This window comes from Elaeis guineensis, chromosome 8 (assembly GCF_000442705.2).
Source record: "Elaeis guineensis isolate ETL-2024a chromosome 8, EG11, whole genome shotgun sequence".
Taxonomy (NCBI): Eukaryota; Viridiplantae; Streptophyta; class Magnoliopsida; order Arecales; family Arecaceae; genus Elaeis; species Elaeis guineensis.
The window spans coordinates 68,878,036-68,899,748 of NC_026000.2; the positions used below are offsets into that span (position 1 = coordinate 68,878,036).

The 21,713-nt window shown below is 39.3% G+C and overlaps 2 protein-coding genes across 4 annotated transcripts in view; one reads left to right on the forward strand and one right to left on the reverse strand.

Annotated features, from left to right (window-relative positions):
- LOC105035610 (GABA transporter 1) overlaps positions 1-21,713 on the reverse strand; it is a 99,670-nt gene that overhangs the window by 52,945 nt on the left and 25,012 nt on the right. The window lies entirely within an intron of this gene.
- Positions 1,657-10,686, forward strand: LOC140859623 (uncharacterized). The gene is made up of 3 exons (XM_073261512.1): positions 1,657-2,477; positions 4,370-8,443; positions 8,583-10,686. Exons 2-3 carry the CDS (start codon positions 7,961-7,963, stop codon positions 9,060-9,062), a joined length of 963 nt encoding a protein of 320 aa, XP_073117613.1. The 5' UTR covers positions 1,657-2,477; positions 4,370-7,960; the 3' UTR covers positions 9,063-10,686.

Sequence of the window (21,713 nt, forward strand, 5' to 3'; positions counted from 1 at the left end):
TTGCAAAGAGGGAAGTCTGACCTCCACAAGGTGAAAGAATAGTGGCCTATAAGCCGATCGTATGGAGATGCGAAGAAACTTTTTGCGATATCTTCCTACTCATTTGCATGACATTAGTTATTTTTTTTTATGAAGTATTGTGTTTTATTATTTATTGCATCATATTTTTATGATTACGATAAATCTCATAGATTAGGAAAATAATTTTAGGACCATGATGAGATTATACTAGTGAGATCTAAAATCTTGATAGCTCCAATCTAAAATATTCTCAGTCATTGGATCATCGAGTTGGAGATTGAAGATACCAATAAGACTGGTACATCCTATGTATGCTCAATGGAGAGGATAGTTGATCTCACAATTACTTATGTGATGACACTAATACAAGGATGTAGGTGCCCATTAGAGAATGAGTTTACTGAATTGACCCATAGAAAAAATATCTGATAGAGCCTTACAGCATGTCAATAGATGGTTCTTCAGTGGGAGTGGTGCATGTGATCCTTTGATCTGAGATCACCATTGTACCTTATATACATGGATCCTTACTTTAGTTTATTCCCTAGCATGCCACTTTGAGATATATGTGGGATATTCTGAGTATGGTGAAGTGTGCATGGAGGTTGTGAGTGATCAATAAAGAATTGGTCACTCCTTATAAGAGGAGAGAATATCCTATGTGATCTCATCAGATGATGACTCTGAGAGTCTCTGACCAAAGTAGGGATGAATAGTAGAAAAGATTTCTACTAGTTTATCTATCGATTCATCATCATCAGATCGAGATACATATAGATAGATATTTAGGCTTGATATATTTCTATGCCCATGATCTTTACGGGATGTTGTATGATTGAAGGATTGAATTGCATAGTAACTCACCACGAAAGGATAATTTTGATATTTCTATCAAATTTTAAATCTTTCGAATAGTCATGACATATTACTAGACATCAATCTTGACTTGTGGACTCATCAAAATTAAAAAAATTTAATTCAAAAATTAATTAGGAAGAGTCTTAGTTGATTGAGACTCTTGAACTAACCTAATCTAATCAGATTAGGGTTATGTCATGAGTCTGAGTCCACTGCGGGCTAGATTTGGAACCCAATGGATCACACACAATAAAAGTTTGGCCTTGATCTAATCTATTTGGATTTATTGTAAATCCAATGGGTTAATTGAATTGCTAGCACATGAATTAATCCAAGTTTCCAATTGGGTTCAGTGCAAAAGTGTTTGTGCTAACCCTTTACTTGTTGCCTTGACCTAATGTGATTGGGTTTGAACCATCTAATTGTTAAGTGGTTTATCTGACTTTTAATAGAAAGGTTCCATGTGAAATAACTTCCTCCATGCCAAAGTGCCATGCACACAAATTAATCCCCGCCCCATTTAATTTTGGCATTAAAGAAGGAGAGTCCTTCTTTCACACTTCTCTTATTTTCCTTACATGATGCCATGCATCCTTTGTTTTTGTGTGCCATTAGATGGAACCTAGGGATATGTGGGTGCAGAAGATAAGGAGTCCTTCTCTTGGAAGGAACTCTACATCATAAATTAAAAGGGACGTTACATATATGAGAAGAGAAATGGAAGAGTCCATTTCATGTCAAACTCTTAAATTCCTTTTATTTCTCCATGCGTTTCTTATTTCATCGTGTCATGTGATGGCTCTTTGAATTATGGGCATAGAAGAGAAGGAAAAGTCCTTCTTTGGCAAGGAGTTTGAATGCAAAACAAATTGGGACACCCTTTCATATATGCATTGAGTTTATGGAAGAGTTCTTAATGTCATGGATTCTTGAATTCTCACGTGCTCCCTTAATTCCACGCACCATAAGATGACGTCTAGATTTTTTTATATAGAGGAAGAATCCTTCTGCAAATGAAACACCTCTTATTTCATGCCTTGATACTTTGGATTAGATGCTAAAAATTAATTTTAGCATGTAAGGGAGATGGGATGCCAAGAGTTCGTGCCCCTTAAAAAAATATGTGGCACCCCTTCATACCTTATATAAGGGGCATCCCATATGGCATAAAAGCTGATCCCAAGAGTGGTTTAGGTGTGGTATTAGATGAGGATAAGTCAAGAAAAATTTGAAGTGAAAAAGAAAAGGAAAAAGAAAAGAAAAATAAAAAAGGAAGGGAAGAGAGTAAATAGAAAGCATGAGATGCTTGTCCAAAAATCAGATTGTTCATGTATTGAACATAAAATCTGATTTGTATGTGATAAGATCTTTTGAGGAAGAATTTCTAAAGAGATCCTAGTAGAGATCATGAAGGCATACAAGTGGTGGTGCAACTCGTTCTTATGAAGGATGATCGATAGCACACTTAGGAAGAAGGCTGCATCACCATATCAAATTGGGAAGGGCCCTAATCAATCCCATGTGGATCACCATTGGAGAGCTTCTACTTTAGAGTCTCATGGAGATATTAAGATTACCAGTTCATGATCTTCATAATGGTATATGACTTCTAATTTTTTTTTGTTATGCATGCTTATGATATTTAATTGCAATCATCAAGGTGTTCCTAGGACTTTTGAGTTTTGGTACTCTAGTTTAATTGTTAAACCTTATTTGCAATTATTGAATGCTTGTAAAAATTTTTGAAATTTATGTTTTACTACATCATCAGAACCCAACAGTGCTATCAGAGCCACTCTTGATTGATTCAATCAAATTTTATGTTATTTTTGTGATATGGATTAGATTCAGTTCAAACCATATCCAAATCAGATTTTTTGATTGATGTTTACTTGATGTTCTTGATATATTTTTGTTTAAAATAATGTGTTATCAATCTATGTTCAAATTTTGGATATAAAATTTCATAGTTTTTAGACTTGTGTGACAAGTTTTAGATTAGATCCCATGATCTAATTTTTGATGAAATTGAAATCCAGTGCATGTGATGCACAGAGCTTTGGAATGCTACATATGGATGCACATTGTCAAGACTTAGGGTTTTTGCATTTGATGCATTCATCTAAAATCCAAGGGCCAACCACCATGCTTTTGGGCATTCACCATTATGGGTCGACCATCTTGGTTGTTGTCCGAGATATATGTAGGGCCAAATAATTTTTGATCATGGAAAGAAAGCATCAGACATGGATTAGAATTTTTGTCGATGGATTTGTTTAACTATAATTTATTATTCTAATGTGATTAGAATTAATGATTATAGATAAAATCAAATTTATAGTTCTAATTTGATTAGAGATCATGTTTAATTTAGGTTGATCTAATTATCATTTACCTAATTGGATTAGGGTTTGAGTCTTGATTGTCTGAATCTATGCTAACCTAATTGGATTAAGGTTAACCTAAGATTTGGTCAACTCAACTCAAATGAATGACAAATGAATTGACTTAAAAATTGGGTCAAGTATTGAATCCGAATCAAAAATCCTAGATGAGTCTTATGACCATAAAATCAAACATCTCCATTAACATGTGTATGAATGATATCACAATTAAGATAACATGAGAAGATTGTAACTAATATTTTATAATTGTTATAAAAATATATGTTGAGTGGTTATGGACTATGGGTTCATCCATGTGATGGATGTATGCATGAATGCTTCCTTATTAGCTGATTATATAAATGCATCTGTAAGAGTGGCAATAGTCGCTGAGTACGCCTGATGCATTATATTATCAGCTAAATCTTTCTTTTGAATGTCTCCAACTGTTGATTGGAATTTTTACATGTTGATGTAAAATTATAAAAGAAAATTATTTGAATGTAGATAGAAATTATTTCTTTCTATTTTCAAATAAAGATCAAGCATTCATGGCAGATTTCATGGAGATGAAGACTTGACTACCAAGCACTTAAGAGCAGAGACGCATTAAGATTCACCATGAGATGGTTCAATCAATGATGCACCTAGGGTTAGACCCCTCGATCATCTTGGGGCTTGGATGATTTTTTTAAAAGTCTATAACCATTAGTCTTCCTTTATATGCTCTTACATATTGGTAGTTATAATTAAAATGTAAATTGCATATGATGCATGTATATATTTTAGATATGTATGAGACCTAAGTCCCTTATATAAATTATATTAAGTCATAATGGCAAAGTGTTAAGAATACTACCCATGCCTTCCTTCATACTTAGCCTGTATTATGTCAAGAACCAGAGTAGGCTTATTATGCTATACACTAGGCTTGCTGTGGAAATTGATTTAATACTGTCTTGGTGCATAATAAAGCTAATTGTTTTTAGCTCATATTAGATCAATAAAGTATGTCAAAAACTGTAGTGAGTTTGTTGTGCTATCCACAAAGCTTGCTATAGTAATTGGTATGATGTTGACTTAGTGATGGTTATGTTGTGATCCAGGTGGTGTGCCCAAGGCCCAGGGGACCAAGGCTAAGGCCAAGGTCCATCATTCATGAGGGCTTCATGGAGGCTCTAGGGCTAGTTGGGCCCTAGGTTGAAAGGCTGTGGGCCTTTCGAGTTCTTGAGGTCTAGGTTATGTGGGCCTCAAGGGACCAACTCTTTATGGGCTAGGTCTGGGTCCAGGATAGGTGAGATTAGATCGAGTCATGGGTGTACATGGGCTTGGGTTAACCTAATCTCCCATAGAGTTGGTCAAGAGAGTTTTGGGTTTGGGTCACTTGACCCTGTGTTTATATATACATACACTGTATAGGTTTGATTAAGCCAAGAAATACGAAAATCTTTTCTCCCAAGTCTTTCTCTCTCTTCTTCCTCTCTCTTCAGCTATTCTCCATGCCCCAGGAGTAAGAAACCCTAGGGTTTCTTGCCACCAGGTCCATAGAAGGCAGGAAAAGTAGGGGAGGCGCTAGGGTTTTGAACCCCTCCCCCTTTGTGCCGCCAACCATATTGCCTCTCTCTCTCTTGCAGCCATCCAAATATCAGGTCCAAGACTTGGAATCTCTTGCTACAAGGTTGGTATAAGTTTCTCTCAGATCTGGAGTCGATCTGAGGTCGTTTGAGGTACGGGTGAGATCTCCATCAACAGATCTACAGGAAAGGCTACAGCAGGATAGATCTACAAGATCTTGTTCTATCTACCTTCTTCCCTATCTAGAATATCCTGATTTGAGATCTACAAATTGGAAGACCTCGATCTAGGCTTGATCTAGTTGGGTACCAGATCTTGGATTTTTTAGAGGTGATCTTAGAGGCGTTCTTCATTTGGAACAAAAGGCTGACGAAAAAGACAGCAACCAGGCTGATTTCGTCAAGGGCCTTCGATCGAGTCCAGAAGTCTCCAGATTTGTTTGTTGCTAGTTTCACTGCACCCAAGGTCTATGGGAGGAGCTGGGATCATGCTCCAATAGTTGGTATTAGAGTCACAGTGGTGAGAAAGTGGTTCCAAGCACGAGAAGTTGAAGATCCCAAGTGCTGAAAATTTTTAATAAGGTACCATCAAGGTATATTATATACTTTTTGATTTTATATTGCTTGTTTGGCTTGGATCTAGTCATGGGCAGCAAAATGAAGGTTGATTTCAAGAAGTTTGATGGCAAGAGAAATTTTTTCATGTGAAAAATTTGGGTGGAGGATCTTCTGGTGCAAGCAGATCTGGATCAGGCTTTGGATGAGAAGCCTGAGGGAATGACAGATAGACAGTGGGCATTGTTGGAGAAGAAAGCATGCTCGGTGATCAGAGGATGTTTGGCGGATGTGACGTTGTATTTGGTGTTGGAAGAAAAGACCCCGAAGCACCTTTGGTCGAAGTTGCACACCATGTATATGGGGAAGAATATGTGCAACAAGCTAATGCTGAAGAAGAGGTTGTACAGTCTTCGGATGCAGGAGGGATCTGATGTGATTGGCCACATTCAGAGGTTCGACCAGTTGTGCACGGAGTTGATGAATATTGGGGTGAAGCTGGATGAGGAGGATAAGTCCCTGTTACTTTTGTGTTCGCTGCCAGGATCATATGACTCTTTGGTGACTACACTGCTCTACGGCAAGGAGACTCTGAAATATGAGGACATGGTCTCGGTGCTGAGGTCTAATGAGCAAAGAGAAAAGTTGACGAAAGATCGGGCTCCCTAGGAGGGTTTGGCAGTAGGGGAGAGGACAGGTAGAGGTAGAGGCAGAAGCAAGTCCAGGGGGCGGTCCAAGTCCAGGAAGGGAAAGAAAGAGATGAAATACTTTAAGTGCAACGGGTTCGGGCACTTCAAGCGAGAATGTCCACTATGGAAGAGCAAGAAGGGAGAAAGAAGTGGCTCAAAATCAGTGAGTGCAGTTGCTGGGCAGCAGGTGGAGGATGATCTACTTGTGGTATCAGATGATCACAGGCATTACACAGAGGAGTGGACACTAGACTCTGCATGCTCACATGACTACACATCACACAGGTCTTGGTTTATGACATACACCAAGACAGATGAGGGATCAGTGACTCTAGGTGACAATCATCCTTGCAAGGTGGTTGGGATAGGGACAGTCAGGGTGAGGATGTTTGATGGGTTGTGAGGACTTTGACAAATGTAAAGCATGTCCCGGAGCTGGAAAAGAATCTGGTGTCACTAGGCTACTTGGAGTGCAGTGGATACAGCTTCAGCAGTAGGGCTAGAAGCGGAGTACTGAACATCTCCAATGGAGCTATGGTAGTGATGAGAGGCAGGAGGTTGGACAATAATCTCTATCACATGGAGGGATCTGTGGTGATCAGAGAGTCTGATGCAGCAGTTGTAGCACAGGACCAGCAGGGGGCTTATAGGATGTGGCACTACCACCTAGGCCACATGGGTGACAAGGGGCTGAGGGAGTTGAGCAGGAGAGGACTCATCTCTGATCTAGAGGATGGTGCTACAGGGGAGATCTGTGAGCCTTGCCAGATGGAAAAGCAGAGGAGAGTTCAGTTCAACATTAGTACAACCTGCAGTGCAGCCCCTCTGGAGTTAGTACACACGGATGTGTGGGGACCAGCCCTAATTTCAGCTAAGAATGGGGCCAGATACTTCATGACCCTATTTGATGATTTCTCAAGAAAACTCTGGATTTACTTCATGAGAGAGAAGTCAGAGATCTTCACCAAGTTCAAGATCTAGAGAGCTGAGGTGGAGAAGGAGCAGGGGAGGAGCGTGAAGTGTTTGAGGTCAGACAATGATGGGGAGTACACCAGTAGAGAGTTCCAGGAATACTGTAAGGAGTGTGGGATCAGAGACACTTCTCAGTTATGGGGACTCCATAGCAGAATGGGGTGGCCGAGAGGATGAACAGAATACTTCTGGAAAAGGCACGATGCATGAGGCTGCAGGTAGGGCTTCTAAAGGCGTTCTAGGTTGACACAGTTGACGCAGCGGGTTACTTGATCAATCGGTCACCTCACACCAGGTTGGATGGCAGGCTTCCAGAGGAGGTGTGGTCTGGGAGGATAGTTGGGCTGGGCCATCTATGGGTATTTGGGTGCACGGCCTATGTGCACATTGGAGCTGGTGAGCGGAGCAAGCTAGATGTCAGATCATGCAAGATGGTGTTTCTAGGCTATCCGCGAGGAGTTAAGGGATACAGGCTGTGGGATCCCTTGAAAAAGAAGGTCATCATTAGTCGAGATGTGAGTTTTGATGAGGAGTCAGTCCTACGGAGACGAGCAGGCATGGAGGAGCAGTAGGAGCAGGAGGAGGTCCAGCAGGGCGCTGCTGGATAGCTTACCTCTTTGATTTTGCCTCTTGCAGGTACTACGGGAGGACATGACATTCAGGTGGAGAACCTACCTAAGGTGTCTCCACAGGTGGAGAGGACTCAAATGGATGATCGAGGTGAAGAGGTCCAGTAGCAGCGAGCTGGATCGAGGACTGATATAGGTGTTGCCCTACACAAGCCCAAGAGGACCATCAGGCAACCGGACCGATATGGCTTTGAGAAGATGCTGTCATATGCCCTGGTGACAGTGAATGGAGACCCATATATGTATCAGGAGGCTATTGAGATCCAGGACAGAGAGCGATGGGTCCAGACGATGTCCGAGGAGATGCAGTCTCTCCACCAGAACCAGACGTGGTGATTGGTGCAGTTGCCACAAGGAAAGAGGCCCATTGGCTGCAAATGGGTCTACAGTCACAAGGAAGGGCCTTCAGAGCAGGGAGGTATCAGATTCAAGGCGAGGTTAGTAGCCAGGGGATACTCCCAGAAGAAAGGCATCGACTTCAGCGAGGTCTTCTCTCCCATCGTCAGACATACTTCCATCAAAGTGTTGCTGAGCATTGTAGTAGCTCAGGATTTAGAGCTGGAGCAGATGGATGTCAAGACGGCATTCCTCCATGGGTATTTGGAGGAGAGGATTTACATGGAGCAGCCATCCGATTTCAGGGATCCAGGATCAGAGGGAAAGATTTGTTTGTTGCAGAAGTCGATGTACGGGCTGAAGCAGTCACCGAGGCAATGGTACAAGCGATTCGACTCCTATGTACGCAGCATTGGACTTTTCAGGTGCGAGTTTGATCCCTGTGTTTATGTTCAATCTCTTGAGGATGGTTCTAGGGTTTTCCTACTCTTGTATGTGGATGACATGCTTATAGCATGCAAGAGTAGGAAGGTTGTGTAGGATCTGAAGGCATCCTTATCTCAGGAGTTTGAGATGAAAGATTTGGACCCTGCAAGGAAGATCCTAGGCATGGAGATTTTCAGAGACCGAGCCTGGAGGGTGCTGCATCTATCTCAGAGGGGCTACATACAGAAGGTCTTAGAGAGATTCGGGATGAAGGGCGCAAAGCCGGTGGAGCTGCCACTTGCCGATCACTTCAGACTCTCGAAGACCATGGCGCCACAGACTGAGGTGGAGGCTCAAGAGATGGAGACGATTCCTTATGCTTCAGGAGTTGGGAGCTTGATGTATGCGATGGTCTGTTATAGGCCAAACATCGCTCATGCAGTGAGTCAGGTTAGTAGGTTCATGGCGCAGCCTGGTAGGAAGCACTGGAGAGCTCTAAAGTGGATATTCAGATACCTGGCGGGTTCAGTTGGAGTTGGCATCTGCTACGAACAGCGAGGAGGTGCAGTGGAATACTCTGACATGTCTAGGGAGGCTCAGGGGCTGATTGGCAGTTAGGTAGATGCAGACTTCGATGGAGATGTGGATATCCGGAGGTCTACGACAGGCTTCATCTTTAGCCTGTATGGAGGTCCTATTTCTTGGAGATCGAGTCTGCAGCCTATCACGGCCCTATCCACTATAGAAGTGGAGTACATCGAAATGACTGAAGCAGCTAAAGAGGCAACTTGGCTGAAGGGTTTGTTGACGGAGATGGGCCTTACTCAGACGGCCATTAGAGTGCACTGTGATAGCCAGAGTGCACTTCTATTAGCACAGAACTTAGTCTATCATGGAAGGACAAAGCACATCGACATTCGATATCATTGGATCAGGGAGCTTGTGGAGGATGGTGAGGTGGAGCTGGTAAAGGTACACACTAAAGAGAACCCAGCTGATGCACTTACGAAGGTACTTCCACGGGACAGCTTTCAGAGATGTGTTGAGCTGATTCGACTGATGGACAGAGTGGAGCTGGTTGAGGCCTTGGGACACCAAGGTGGAGATTGTTGTGATCCAGGTGGTGTGCCCAAGGCCCAGGGGACCAAGGCTAAGGCCAAGGTCCATCATTCATGAGGGCTTCATGGAGGCTCTAGGGCTAGTTGGGCCCTAGGTTGAAAGGCTGTGGGCCTTTCGAGTTTTTGAGGTCTAGGTTATGTGGGCCTTAAGGGACCAACTCTTTATGGGCTAGGTCTGGACCCAGGATAGGTGAGATTAAATTGAGTCATGGGTGTACATAGGCTTGGGTTAACCTAATCTCCCATAGAGTTGTTCAAGGGAGTTTTGGGTTTGGGTCACTTGACCCTGTGTTTATATATACATGCACTGTATAGGTTTGATTAAGCCAAGGAATACGAAAACCCTTTCTTCCAAGTCTCTCTCTCTCTCTCTTCTCCCTCTCTCTTTAGCTATTCTCCATGCCCCAGGAGCAAGAAATCCTAGGGTTTCTTGCCGCCAGGTCCATCGAAGGTAGGAAAAGTAGGGGAGGTGCTGGGGTTTTGAGCCCCTCCCCCTTTGTGCTGCCAACCATATTGCCTCTCTCTCTCTTGTAGCCATCCAAATATCAGGTCCAGGACTTGGAATCTCTTACTATAAGGTTGGTACAAGTTTTTCTCAGATCTGGAGTTGATCTGAGGTCGTTTGAGGTGCAGGTGAGATCTCCATCAACAGATCTACAGGAAAGGCTGCAGCAGGATAGATCTGCAAGGTCTGGTTCTATCTACCTTCTTTCCTATCTAGAATATCCTGATTCAAGATCTACAAATTGAAAGACCTCAGTTCAGGCCTGATCTGGTTGGGTACTAGATCTTAGATTTTTTAGAGGTGATCTTAGAGGTGTTCTTCATCTGGAACGAAAGGCTGACAAAGAAGACAGCAATCAGGCTGATTTCATCAAGGGCCTTCGATCGAGTCTAGAAGTCTCCAGATTTGTTCGTTGCTGGTTCTGCTGCACCCAAGGTCCATGGGAGGAGCTGGGATCATGCTCCAATAGGTTATGGCATATTTTGGTAATGCTGTCTTGTTGTGGTATCCACAAGGATAGTATTATTCATATATGACCATATAGGATTGAAGGGTATGACTTAACTAAAATACTATAGTTTGTTATGCTATCCACAAATCTATATGTATGAAAGCGATCATACACCAACCTTTCGGATCGATCACCATTCTCGTGATGATCCTATGGTCAGGAGCTGTTTATGAGTTAGTTATGTAAATTCATACCTTAAATTTTCAACTATTGAAAATATGAATTAACATTCCTACTAACTCAAAGAATGTATCACAGACATAATGTACACAATGTGATAGTAGAACAACCTTTTTATTCATTTATAGTCAAAATTATAAATTTGCCCTTAATTTGTATAGGAATGTGTCAGTCAATCTGGCATCTAGGACACACATCTAATAAACTCCCACTTGACCTAACGCCAATTGGCTACATATCTAAGTCTCATCTTCTCAAGGTGGGCTTTGATCTTCTGCTGGCCTAATAGCTTTGTCAGTGGGTCTGCCATATTGTCTGTGGAGTCGACTCTCTTAACTTCGACATAACCTTTTTCGAGGTAATCATGGATCAGATGGAATCGCTGCTCGATATGCTTGGACTTCTGGTGAGATCTTGGCTCCTTAGCTAGGGCTATGGCACCATTATTATTGCAGTAAAGAGGGATGGCATCCAATGACATCACTCCAAGCTCTGCGACAAACTTCTTGTACCAGAATGCCTCCTTCACAGCTTCTGATGCAGTAATATACTCTGCCTCCATGGTGGAATCAGCAATCACCATCTGCTTGGAACTCTTCCAGCTAATTGCACCACCATTGCAAATGACCAGACTCCCAAATGTCGACTTTCGATCATCTATATCAGACATAAAGTTTAAGTCTGTAAATCCATGAACCTGGAGTTCTCCATTCTCAAAGACTAGAAACATATCCTTAGTCCTTCTCAAGTACTTAAGGATACATTTTACAGAAGTCCAGTGCTCTTCGTCTGGATTCGACTGATATCTGCTTGTGACACTCACAGCATGGGCTATATCAGGTCGTGTACATAGCAGGCATACATGAGGCTTCCTATTGCCGAAGCATAAGGGATCTTGCTCATGCATTCAATCTCCTCAAGTGTGCTAGGGCACATCTTCTTGGAGAGATGAATGCCATGTTTAAAAAGTACTAAACCACTTTTGGAGTTTTTCATGCTAAACCTATTTAGCATCTCCTCTATGTACATCTTTTGTGAAAGTCCTAGCATCTTATTTGGTCTATCTCTATAGATCTTAATACCTAGTATAAAGGATGCTTCTCCTAGATCTTTCATAGAGAACTCCTTAGACAACCATATTTTGATTAAGGTCAATATGAAAATATCATTTCCAATTAGGAGGATGTCATCTACGTACAGTACGAGGAAGACAACTACACTCCCACTGACCTTCTTGAACACACATGGTTCCTCCTCATTCTTGATGAAACCAAATATTTTGATCACATCATTGAAACGAGTATTCCAGCTCTGAGATGCTTGCTTAAGTCCATAAATGGACCTTTGCAGCTTGCAGACCTTGTGATCATCATCACTGGATGTGAAACCAAGTGACTGTTCCATATAGATATCTTTCTCAAGATATCCATTTAAGAACGCCATTTTCATATCCATCTGTCATATTTCATAATCAAAATAGGCTGCAACAGCAAGCAATGTGTGGATGGATTTTAGCATAGCTACGGGTGAGAAGGTATCCTGATAGTCAATGCCTTCACGCTGACTATAACCTTTTGCTGCGAGCCTAGCCTTGAATGTCTCCACATTCCCATCTGCATCTATCTTTCTCTTGAAGATCTATTTACACCTAGTAGGTACAATACCTTCAGGTAGATCTACCAAGGTCCAAACTTGGTTTGAGTGCATCGAGTCAATTTCTGATCTCATTGCCTCTAACCATTTTTTGGAGTCGATATCTGATATCGCCTCATCATAGGTCTTGGGGTCATCACCATGAGTCCCATTTTCTGTGAGGAATATTTCCTCTACATCCTCTTGTATGGTACCTAAGTACCTTTCAGGAGGATGAAAAATCTTAGTCGATCTATGAGATGGAAGAGGTTGTGTTAGGACTGGTTCTAATTGATTGGGTTTCTCAAGTTCTTTAGCTCGTTGCTCTTGGGAGACATTCTCTTTGGGCTTAATTATTCTTTCGATGCCATTATCTTGAATAAATTATTTTTTAAAAAAAATAACATATCGATTCACAATCACATTGTGGTCTTTCGAAATATAAAAATAGTATCCTAATGACTCTTTAGGATATCCTATGAACCGAGCTCTAAAAGACTTGAACTCTAACTTGTCCGCACGCTATCTTTTGACATGAGTCGGACAACTCCAAATTCTGAGATGACTCAGACTTGGCTTCTTATCATGTCATATCTCATACGGTGTGGTAGGAACAATTTTAGAGGAAATCCTATTTAATATATATATTGCTGTCATGAGACAATGTCCCCAAAGAACTCAGGGAGGTTCGTGAAGCTCATCATGGAATGGACCATATGTAATAGGATCCGATTTCTCCATTCTGAAACCTCATTGAGTTGTGGTGTTCCAGGTGGAGTCCATTGAGAGACTATGCCATTGTCCTTAAGATAGTCTAGGAACTTCCGACTAAGGTATTCATCTCCTCGATCTGATCGAAGAACCTTAATGGGCTTTCCTGTTTGTTTTTCTACCTCATGCCTGAATTTTTTGAACTTTTCAAAGGCTTCAGACTTGTGTTTCATTAGAAACACATACCCGTACCTAGACATATCATCAGTAAAGGTAATGAAGTAGACATAGTTGCCTCTAGCTGGCACATCAAATGGACCGCACACATCCGTATGTACTAGGACAAGTAGGTCTGTAGCCCTTTTCCCATGTCCCACAAAAGGAAGCTTGATCATTTTGCTTTGAAGGCATGATTCACAAACTGATATGACTCGAAAGTCAATGGACTCAATAGTCCAGATTTTTTCAATTTGTTAATCCTGCTTCTGCTATATGACCAAGCTTTAGGTGCCACAGATACCTATCATTTAGACTATCTCTAGGCCTTTTAATTATCATGGCATTCACATTTTGCTCGATATGAAATACAGATACATCAATATGTAGTTGATAGAGACCATTAATAAGAAAATCATTTACAACTTTATTATTTTCATAAAATATGTCACATCTAAATGTGATTCGACCTTGATCTAGACTTAATCCTATTAGGCTGGTCAATTATTAGCTTTCATGATCTCACCTAACGAACTTTTGATTCGATTTGATCAACCGCTAGACCTAATTGAGCTACCCAAGCCCGCATCCAATTTTATGAAAATGACTTAGATCTGAAATTCTCAATTTTAGACCTAATTAAATTTCATAAGCTTAATTCATTAATTAAGTCTTGGGTTCATAAACAAAATATATAAAATAAATCCTAGGGTTTCAGGATCTAGGATTTTGCAAAAAAGTAAGTTTGATTTCTGTTTAAGGATGAATGCGCAGCACCCCTACATGCCATAAGAACATCCCATTGAATGGGAGGAGAGGGTCTTAAACCCTACTTTATTCTTATGATCGGACGGTCATGAGGAACACCTTAATCAGAAATATTAATTTAACTACAAAACTAGTTAGATCTAAGTTACATATCACATATATAATTTCAGATCTAACTTATACATGCTTTATATATATCTCATGTATTAAAATCTGATCTAATTAGCATGCTTTCAGATCTAATACATCACATGTAATATCTAAAAAATAAGATTTAAATTAAACTATTCAATATAAAATTTATTCTAGATAATTACTAGAACAAGTCTACAACTAGTCTAGGCATGCAACAGATCAATCTTATGTATTAATTAAAATTTTATTTTTTATTTTTTGATCTAAATATAATATTTATAATATAAAAAAAATAGAGAATAAATTAGATCTAATTTATATTTTAATTATATTAAAATATAAAACTATAAGACTATTCATAGATCAAACTACTCCTAGTCTAGTCATGCATCTCATACATGTTAGATCTACTTAGATTTAATTTTAAATTTTTTTAATTTTAGATCTTATGACATCTAAAATCTATTAATATCAGATAAATAAAAATAAAGATAAAATATAAATTATATCTAAAATAAAGCCATCAATCTGGCTCTGATACCAGTTGAAGGAAAAACTATCTTTTTTCTTGTAGGATCTTCCAGATTTATTGAGATTTGGGATGGAATATTTTTTTTAATAAAAAATTATCCTACTTTATTTTAAATCTAAAGTCTATTAGATTTAATTCTTATTATCAAATATTTAATCTAAAATTAAATCTAAAACTTGAGGATTAGAGGAATACCTCTAGGGTAACTAGATTACCCTATAGATGATCGCAGCAACACCCTAGGTTCTAAAATAGCCACTCAGTCACCTAGCCTCTACTGGTATCCACTCGAGCAGGATCTGGATTGTCTTCTCCTCACAAATCTTTACACCAAAAATCAGATCTAGACCTGATCTGCAAGATCTTCAAAAGATCTTCTGAAGCTGGAGCAGCAGCTTCTCGACAAATCCCTATAGCCTTCTAATCAGGGAGCCACAACACCTTGGACAAGCACCAGATGGATGCCCAACCTCTTGGACGTGAAGAGGGGAGGGAGAGGAGCAGAGGAGGCATGGAGAAGTGGAGGGGTGTCACGTTCTTGCTTGGTATTGAGCAGATTCTCTAAACCTTAGGCATAGATAGGGTTTAAATAGACCCTACTGCGCCATGCAGTGCCACATCATTCGACCAATCAAAAAATTTCAATTAATTTTAAAAAAAATTTGATTGGTGGAGTGATATCATCTGATCATATCAGATAAAAACCCCACCAAACCCTCCTACTGTTGGCACCAACACTGGATAAACACAGTGAGATTGGTGCCCAACAGTTTGAGTCGATCAAGGCATAGAGTCTTCATCTCATGGGACTCTATCCTTATCCACTTGGGGTGCACGCCATATCTGATTATGGTGCCCACTTTGAGGGTAAAATTAGTAGGTGGACACTCCACAAAAACTCTCCAATGACCTCTTGCCAAGTGGCCTTCAGTCCAAGGTACATGGGTCAATGTTTGACCGATGTCCTAAAATAAAAATGGAAGGTGACAGAAATTAGCAGGTGTTATCTTAAATTCATCTCATAAATTAAGACAAATCCTTTCTGAGCTGGACTGGCTCCAGTCAGACTATGAGAAATCTTCTCAAGATTTTCTGGGTGAGTCAAATCATATTTGGCTCAGTCGAGATAGAAAAGATTACACGAGGAGAAAGTTAGGCTCAATCGTGTGCTAGCATAATTTTTTTGAATCTAATTGGATCTAATCCAAATCAATCAAACTAGGCTAGCTCAATTGATGACATGCAGACCCTAACTCTTGTTTGTGTGACCCAGTTAGGTTCATTTTCGTATGGTAATGAGACATGTCGTGATCTCATCATCGACATCATCGAAACTCCTTTCAATAGACCAGAACTCTTCTAATTCAGACAATTAGAATGATCGATCATCAAGATCATTCTAATTGCTCTCAAAATCCACTAGTGATACCTAGAAGTATATGATGGCAACCCATCAGAAATGAAGATGAACCTCTCAGTGCAGCTACCTGTGTGATTGAGTTCCTCTATCATGAGTCCCTACTGAATTAGGGTTAAGGTGAACTCGTCAAATCCAACATAGTCATATGAATCAATCGATCAATCTGAGTCCGATGTGAAATCTCAATAGAAAATTCTTTTTCATTATTTCACTCTGCCATGGCCATAGGCTTAAGGACTCGATCTTTCGATTATCATAGGATTACTCCTCTTATCTACCAAGGTTGATAGATCCCATCTTGGTGCAATCTGGTTCCTACCATGAATATGCTATAGCCAACATATACCTTAGGGTTTTGAATGGCTAGAAGATCGAGTTATGGTATAGTCCAACTATAACACACTAAAGGTGAACTGTCGATGTACCTCAGATCAAAGAACTAGACACACAGTTGCAGCATCGAGCTAGTCATCGACGAGAAAGTAGACTTCCTTATGACTGCTCGAAGTGGTAACGCTCAGTACTCTCATTCTTAATGAATACCTGTACTCTTGCTCTAGTGTCTCCACACCGTAGACTCAAGATACATCTATCCTAAGAAAGCGATCGTACACCAACCTTCCGAATCGATCACCATCCTCGTGATGATCCTATGGTCAGGAGCTGTTTATGAGTTAGTTATGTAAATTCATGCCTTAAATTTTTAACTCTTGAAAATATGAATTAACATTCCTACTAACTCAAAGGATGTATCACAGATATAATGTACACAATGTGATAGTAGAATAACCCTTTTATTCATTTATAGTCAAAATTATAAATTTGCCCTTATATTTGTATAGGAATGTGTCAGCCAATCTGACATCTAGGGAACACATCTAATATTGAGTTCCTAATCTCTCAATGAAGCCTTGTAGATATTACAACAAACCTTAATGAGTTCAAAGGTAGGAAAACCTATCCAATTGCATCTTATGTAACTCTTAACATAATTCTTGTCTCTAAAAATACTCATAACCTTGTAGATATCATAACAAACTATAGTATTTTTAGTTAAGTTAGACCCTTCATTTTTATACAGCCATATCTAAAAAATACTGTCATGAGTAGAGACTCAGACAAGTGGCTGGAAGCCATGAAATTCGAAATGGACTCTATGTACACTAACCAAGTATGGACCTTGGTTGATGCACTTGAGGTGTAACCCCAATAGGATGCAAGTAGATCTTCGAGAAGAAGATCAAAGCAGATGGCTAAGTAGAAACCTACAAAGCTAGGTTGGTGGCGAAGGATTTCAGACAAAGACAAGGAATTGACCATGATGAAACCTTCTCACCAGTGGCTATGCTCAAGTCCATCTAGATTTTGCTTGCTATAGCTACATACTACGATTATAAAATCTGATAGATAGATGTCAAGATCGTTTTTTTCAATGATAATCTTGAGGAAGAGGTCTATATGACTCAGCCAAAGAAATTTATCTCAAGTCAGAGGGCAAATCAAATATGCAAGCTAAAAAAATTCATCTATGGATTGAAGCAGGCTTCAAGGAGTTAGAACATCTTATTTGATATGACAATCAAAGAGTTTAGCTTTGTCAAAAATGAGGATGAACCATATATGTATAAGAAGATAAATGGGAGTGCTATTATCTTCTTGATTCTGTATGTCAATGATATACTACTTATTAGGAATAATATCCCAATGATGCAATCGATCAAGACTTGGCTATCGAATAAGTTTTCTATGAAAGACTTGAGTAAAGTATCCTATATACTAGGTATAAAGATCTATAGAGATAGATCTAAGAGAATACTAGGCTTATCCCAGTCATGGTATAGAGATCTCGTGTTAAAAAAATTTAATATGGAGGCAAGTAAGAGAGGTTACCTGTCTGTAAGTCATGGTATACATCTCTCCAAAAAAATATGTCCTAAGACACAAGAGGAAGAAGAAGATTTAAAAAATCTCTTATGCTTCGACTGTGGGATCAATTATATATGCCATGCTATGTAGCAGGGCTGATGTAGCTTATGCTTTAGGTGTAGCTAGTAGATTTCAGGTTGATTCAAGAAAGGATCATTGAAAAGCTGTAAAAAATATTTTAAAATATCTAAGAAGGACTAAAGATATTTTTCTCATATTTGGAGGAGGATTAGATTTGAAATTAGAGGGATATATAGATTCTAGTTTTCAATTTGATCCAGATGATAGTAAGTCAATATCAGGATATGTGTTTATCCTAAATGATGGAGTAATGAGTTGGAAGAGTTTTAAGTAGCAGACAGTACCTAACTCAACCACTAAAGTGGAGTACATCACTGCTAGTGAAGCCACTAAGGAAGCTATCGGATAAAGAAGTTCATCACAGAATTAGGAGTCATTTCTGAGATTGAAGGACTAGTGCCACTTTATTGTGATAACACTAGAGCCGTTATTCAAGCTAAAGAATGTAAGTCTCATCAAAGATCTAAGCATATCCTCAGACGCTTCCACCTCATTCGAGAAATTATAGAGAGACAAGATATTGTTCTTAAACGAGTAGACACTAAGAACAATATAGCAGACACATTCACTAAGATTATATCATAATAACTATTTGATCGCCATCTTGATTGTATGGGATTAAAATATAAAGATGATTGACTTTAGTATAAGTGAGAGATTGAAAGAAAAGTATCCTACAAATCAATCGCATGTGTAATGTGATGGAAAATTTCTTTACGAACTTCCAAACTCATGTAATGATATTTTTCATTTAATAATGAAATGAGGCATTTGATTCATCATTTTAGCTACATCTTATTATGTCTAAGATTATGATGAACCTCAAAAATTAGGGTAATAAATTTAGGAGGCATGAATGAATCATGCCAGTAAGACCTAAAATCCTAAATCTCTAATCTTAAATATTTCTGATCGTGGGAGAATTGAGTCAGAGATCAATATTTCGGAAAGACTGGCACATCCTATATATGCTTAACGAAAAGGATGGCTAATATCACTAGCCACTTGTGTGGGGACACTAATACAAAGATGTAGGTGCTTATTTGAAAATGAGTCCACTGAATTAACTCGTCAATAGAGAACATCTTATGAAAGTCTTACTTACATATCAAAAGATTATTCTCTAAGTAGGAGTTGTGTAAGTGATCCTTAAACCTGAGATTAGTATGAAATCTTGTGCACATGAACTCATATTTTGGTTCATACCCAAGTATGGCATTAAGATATGTACGGAATGTTCTAGATATGATGGAGTATGTATGAAAATTATGAGTCGATCAATAAGGAATCGATCAATCCTAGTAAGAGAAGATCGCATCCTGTGAATTCTCTCTCTAGATGACTCGAAAAAATTTTTTGGTCAAAAGTGAGATAAAGATTAGAAAGAGTTTTTAATGCTTCATCATTAGAGTCATCATTGATTGATAGAGAATCAATATGAATGTGTGTTTGAATTTGATATTGTTCCATACTCATGAACATATTCAGGATGCAGGGATGATCGAAGGATTGGATTATATGGTAACTCAGCACTGAAGGATATATTTGATATTTTTATTAAATTTTATATCTTTTGAGTAGTCATGATATATTACTAGACATCAATCCTTATTTGTAGGTTTGATCAAATTAAAAAATTTAATTCGACCGCCAATTAGAAAGGATTCTAATTGTTGAACTCGGGTTAGCTCGATTGGACCTAAATTGGTTTGATTGGAGTCTAATCAAATGAGGTCAACTTACATCCGGATCTACTGCTAGCTAGATGTGAAACCCAATAGATCACACATATAAAAAAAATAGCCAAAGACCATTTTGATAAGATTGATTGAAATTTTGGATCCAATCAGGATTTTTGATAAGCATGCTAGCATGTGTGAAAACCCTAGCTCCTTGAATCGGATTCAGATTCAGTTCGTATCTTATTTTTTGATCAAACCAAATTGAGCCATAAGATAATTTGGATTTGGATCAGGGTGTGGCTACTTTGGAAGGAGTCACATTGCCTTGTGGGGCATCTTAACCAAGAGTCCAAGCTTGGTTGGACTCTTGGTGCGCAAAAAGAAAGAGGGTGCATGCATATTTGCGTGAGTAGAAGGATGGAGTCCTTCTGGCTTGGGATTCAAATGTGTGCGGCAACCCACATCATCCTCCATCCTCTGGTATATATCTCAAAGTATGAGTTGTAATTTTTTTGGATATTTTGGGATGTTGAAAGTTGGAAAGAAATCTAGATGCTTGGTGCACGTGCAGATTGACTCATGCGACTTCTCATGTTTGGAGAGTCCTTCTACTGATCAAATTTAATCCAAATGAAATGTCCCTTATCAAATAACATTTCTCATTTGATCCACTTTTATATGGATTATTATCTAGCATTTTTCCAGATATATCTCATGCTCAAATGGATGCCAAAGGTGACCCCTTGCACGCACGTGCGTGGTGCTAAGAAAAGAGGGTGGATGGATGCAAATTTAAATCCTTCTGAAGGAGGCATCTCCCCTTTCCTTATCTGATGTTTTGAAATCAAAATTTAATTATCTTGCCATGTAGTAAGTTCTAAATTTTTTTGATTTTTGATGGGACATGAAAGCATCCCTCCTCAAACATGCACGTGGGTGAGAATTCAGATTGACGTATCAAGGCTGAAAAGTCCTTCTGTCTGAAGACTCTTAAATCCTTGATATGCAGATTAGATAAGGCATTTGAAATGGAGTGTGTCTCCTCTTTTGGCATCCCCCTGACACCTATAAATAGGTAGCATGTCGGATGTTCCAAACATTCAATCTGCTTTCTATTTTTCTCTCGATTTCTCTCCTTTCTTTCTTACAACCCATCTTAATTTTAGGACAAGATTTGAGATTTTAGACAAAGCCTAATCAGGTCTAGACAAGGGTGGGGAAGGTCCTAAAGAAGAAAATTCAGAAGTTTAAAGAAGGTTCTAAGAGGATCGAGTCAGATTCTTGGAGAAACCTGACCGATACAAGGCCTGTCGAGTTCTAAGAGCTAAAAATCTTGAAACAAGGTGAAGGAGGAGCACTGTCCTTGGTCCAATTTTTGTGTAGATCACCATTAGAAGACAGACACTTGGACACCTCATGAAAATTAAGATTAGTGTTACAGGTATTTTTCTTATCCAAGTTTAATTTATTTATGCTTTGATTGTTATAATCAAGGGTTCCTGAGCATTAGGGTTTCGATGCGTCAAGTATTTTGAATGAAAATTTTAAACATCCAGCCCTTCTGCTGCACCACCAGAACCCAACACATACATCACGATGTACTAGAATTAGAACATTACTGGCTCACTCATCTTTTCTTTTAAAAGGTGACTTGGTCATCTTACCAAGTAGACAGAATTCATAGGTCGGTAATGATTCGCAATAATTAATTTCAAGGATGCCCTCCTTGATTAACCTGCCTATCCTATTCTTATTCACATAACCTAGTGTACAATGCTAAAGGTAGGAATCACTAACTTTATCTATCCTATGGCATTTGTTCGATGTGTATATCACACCAACAGGCTGTGAT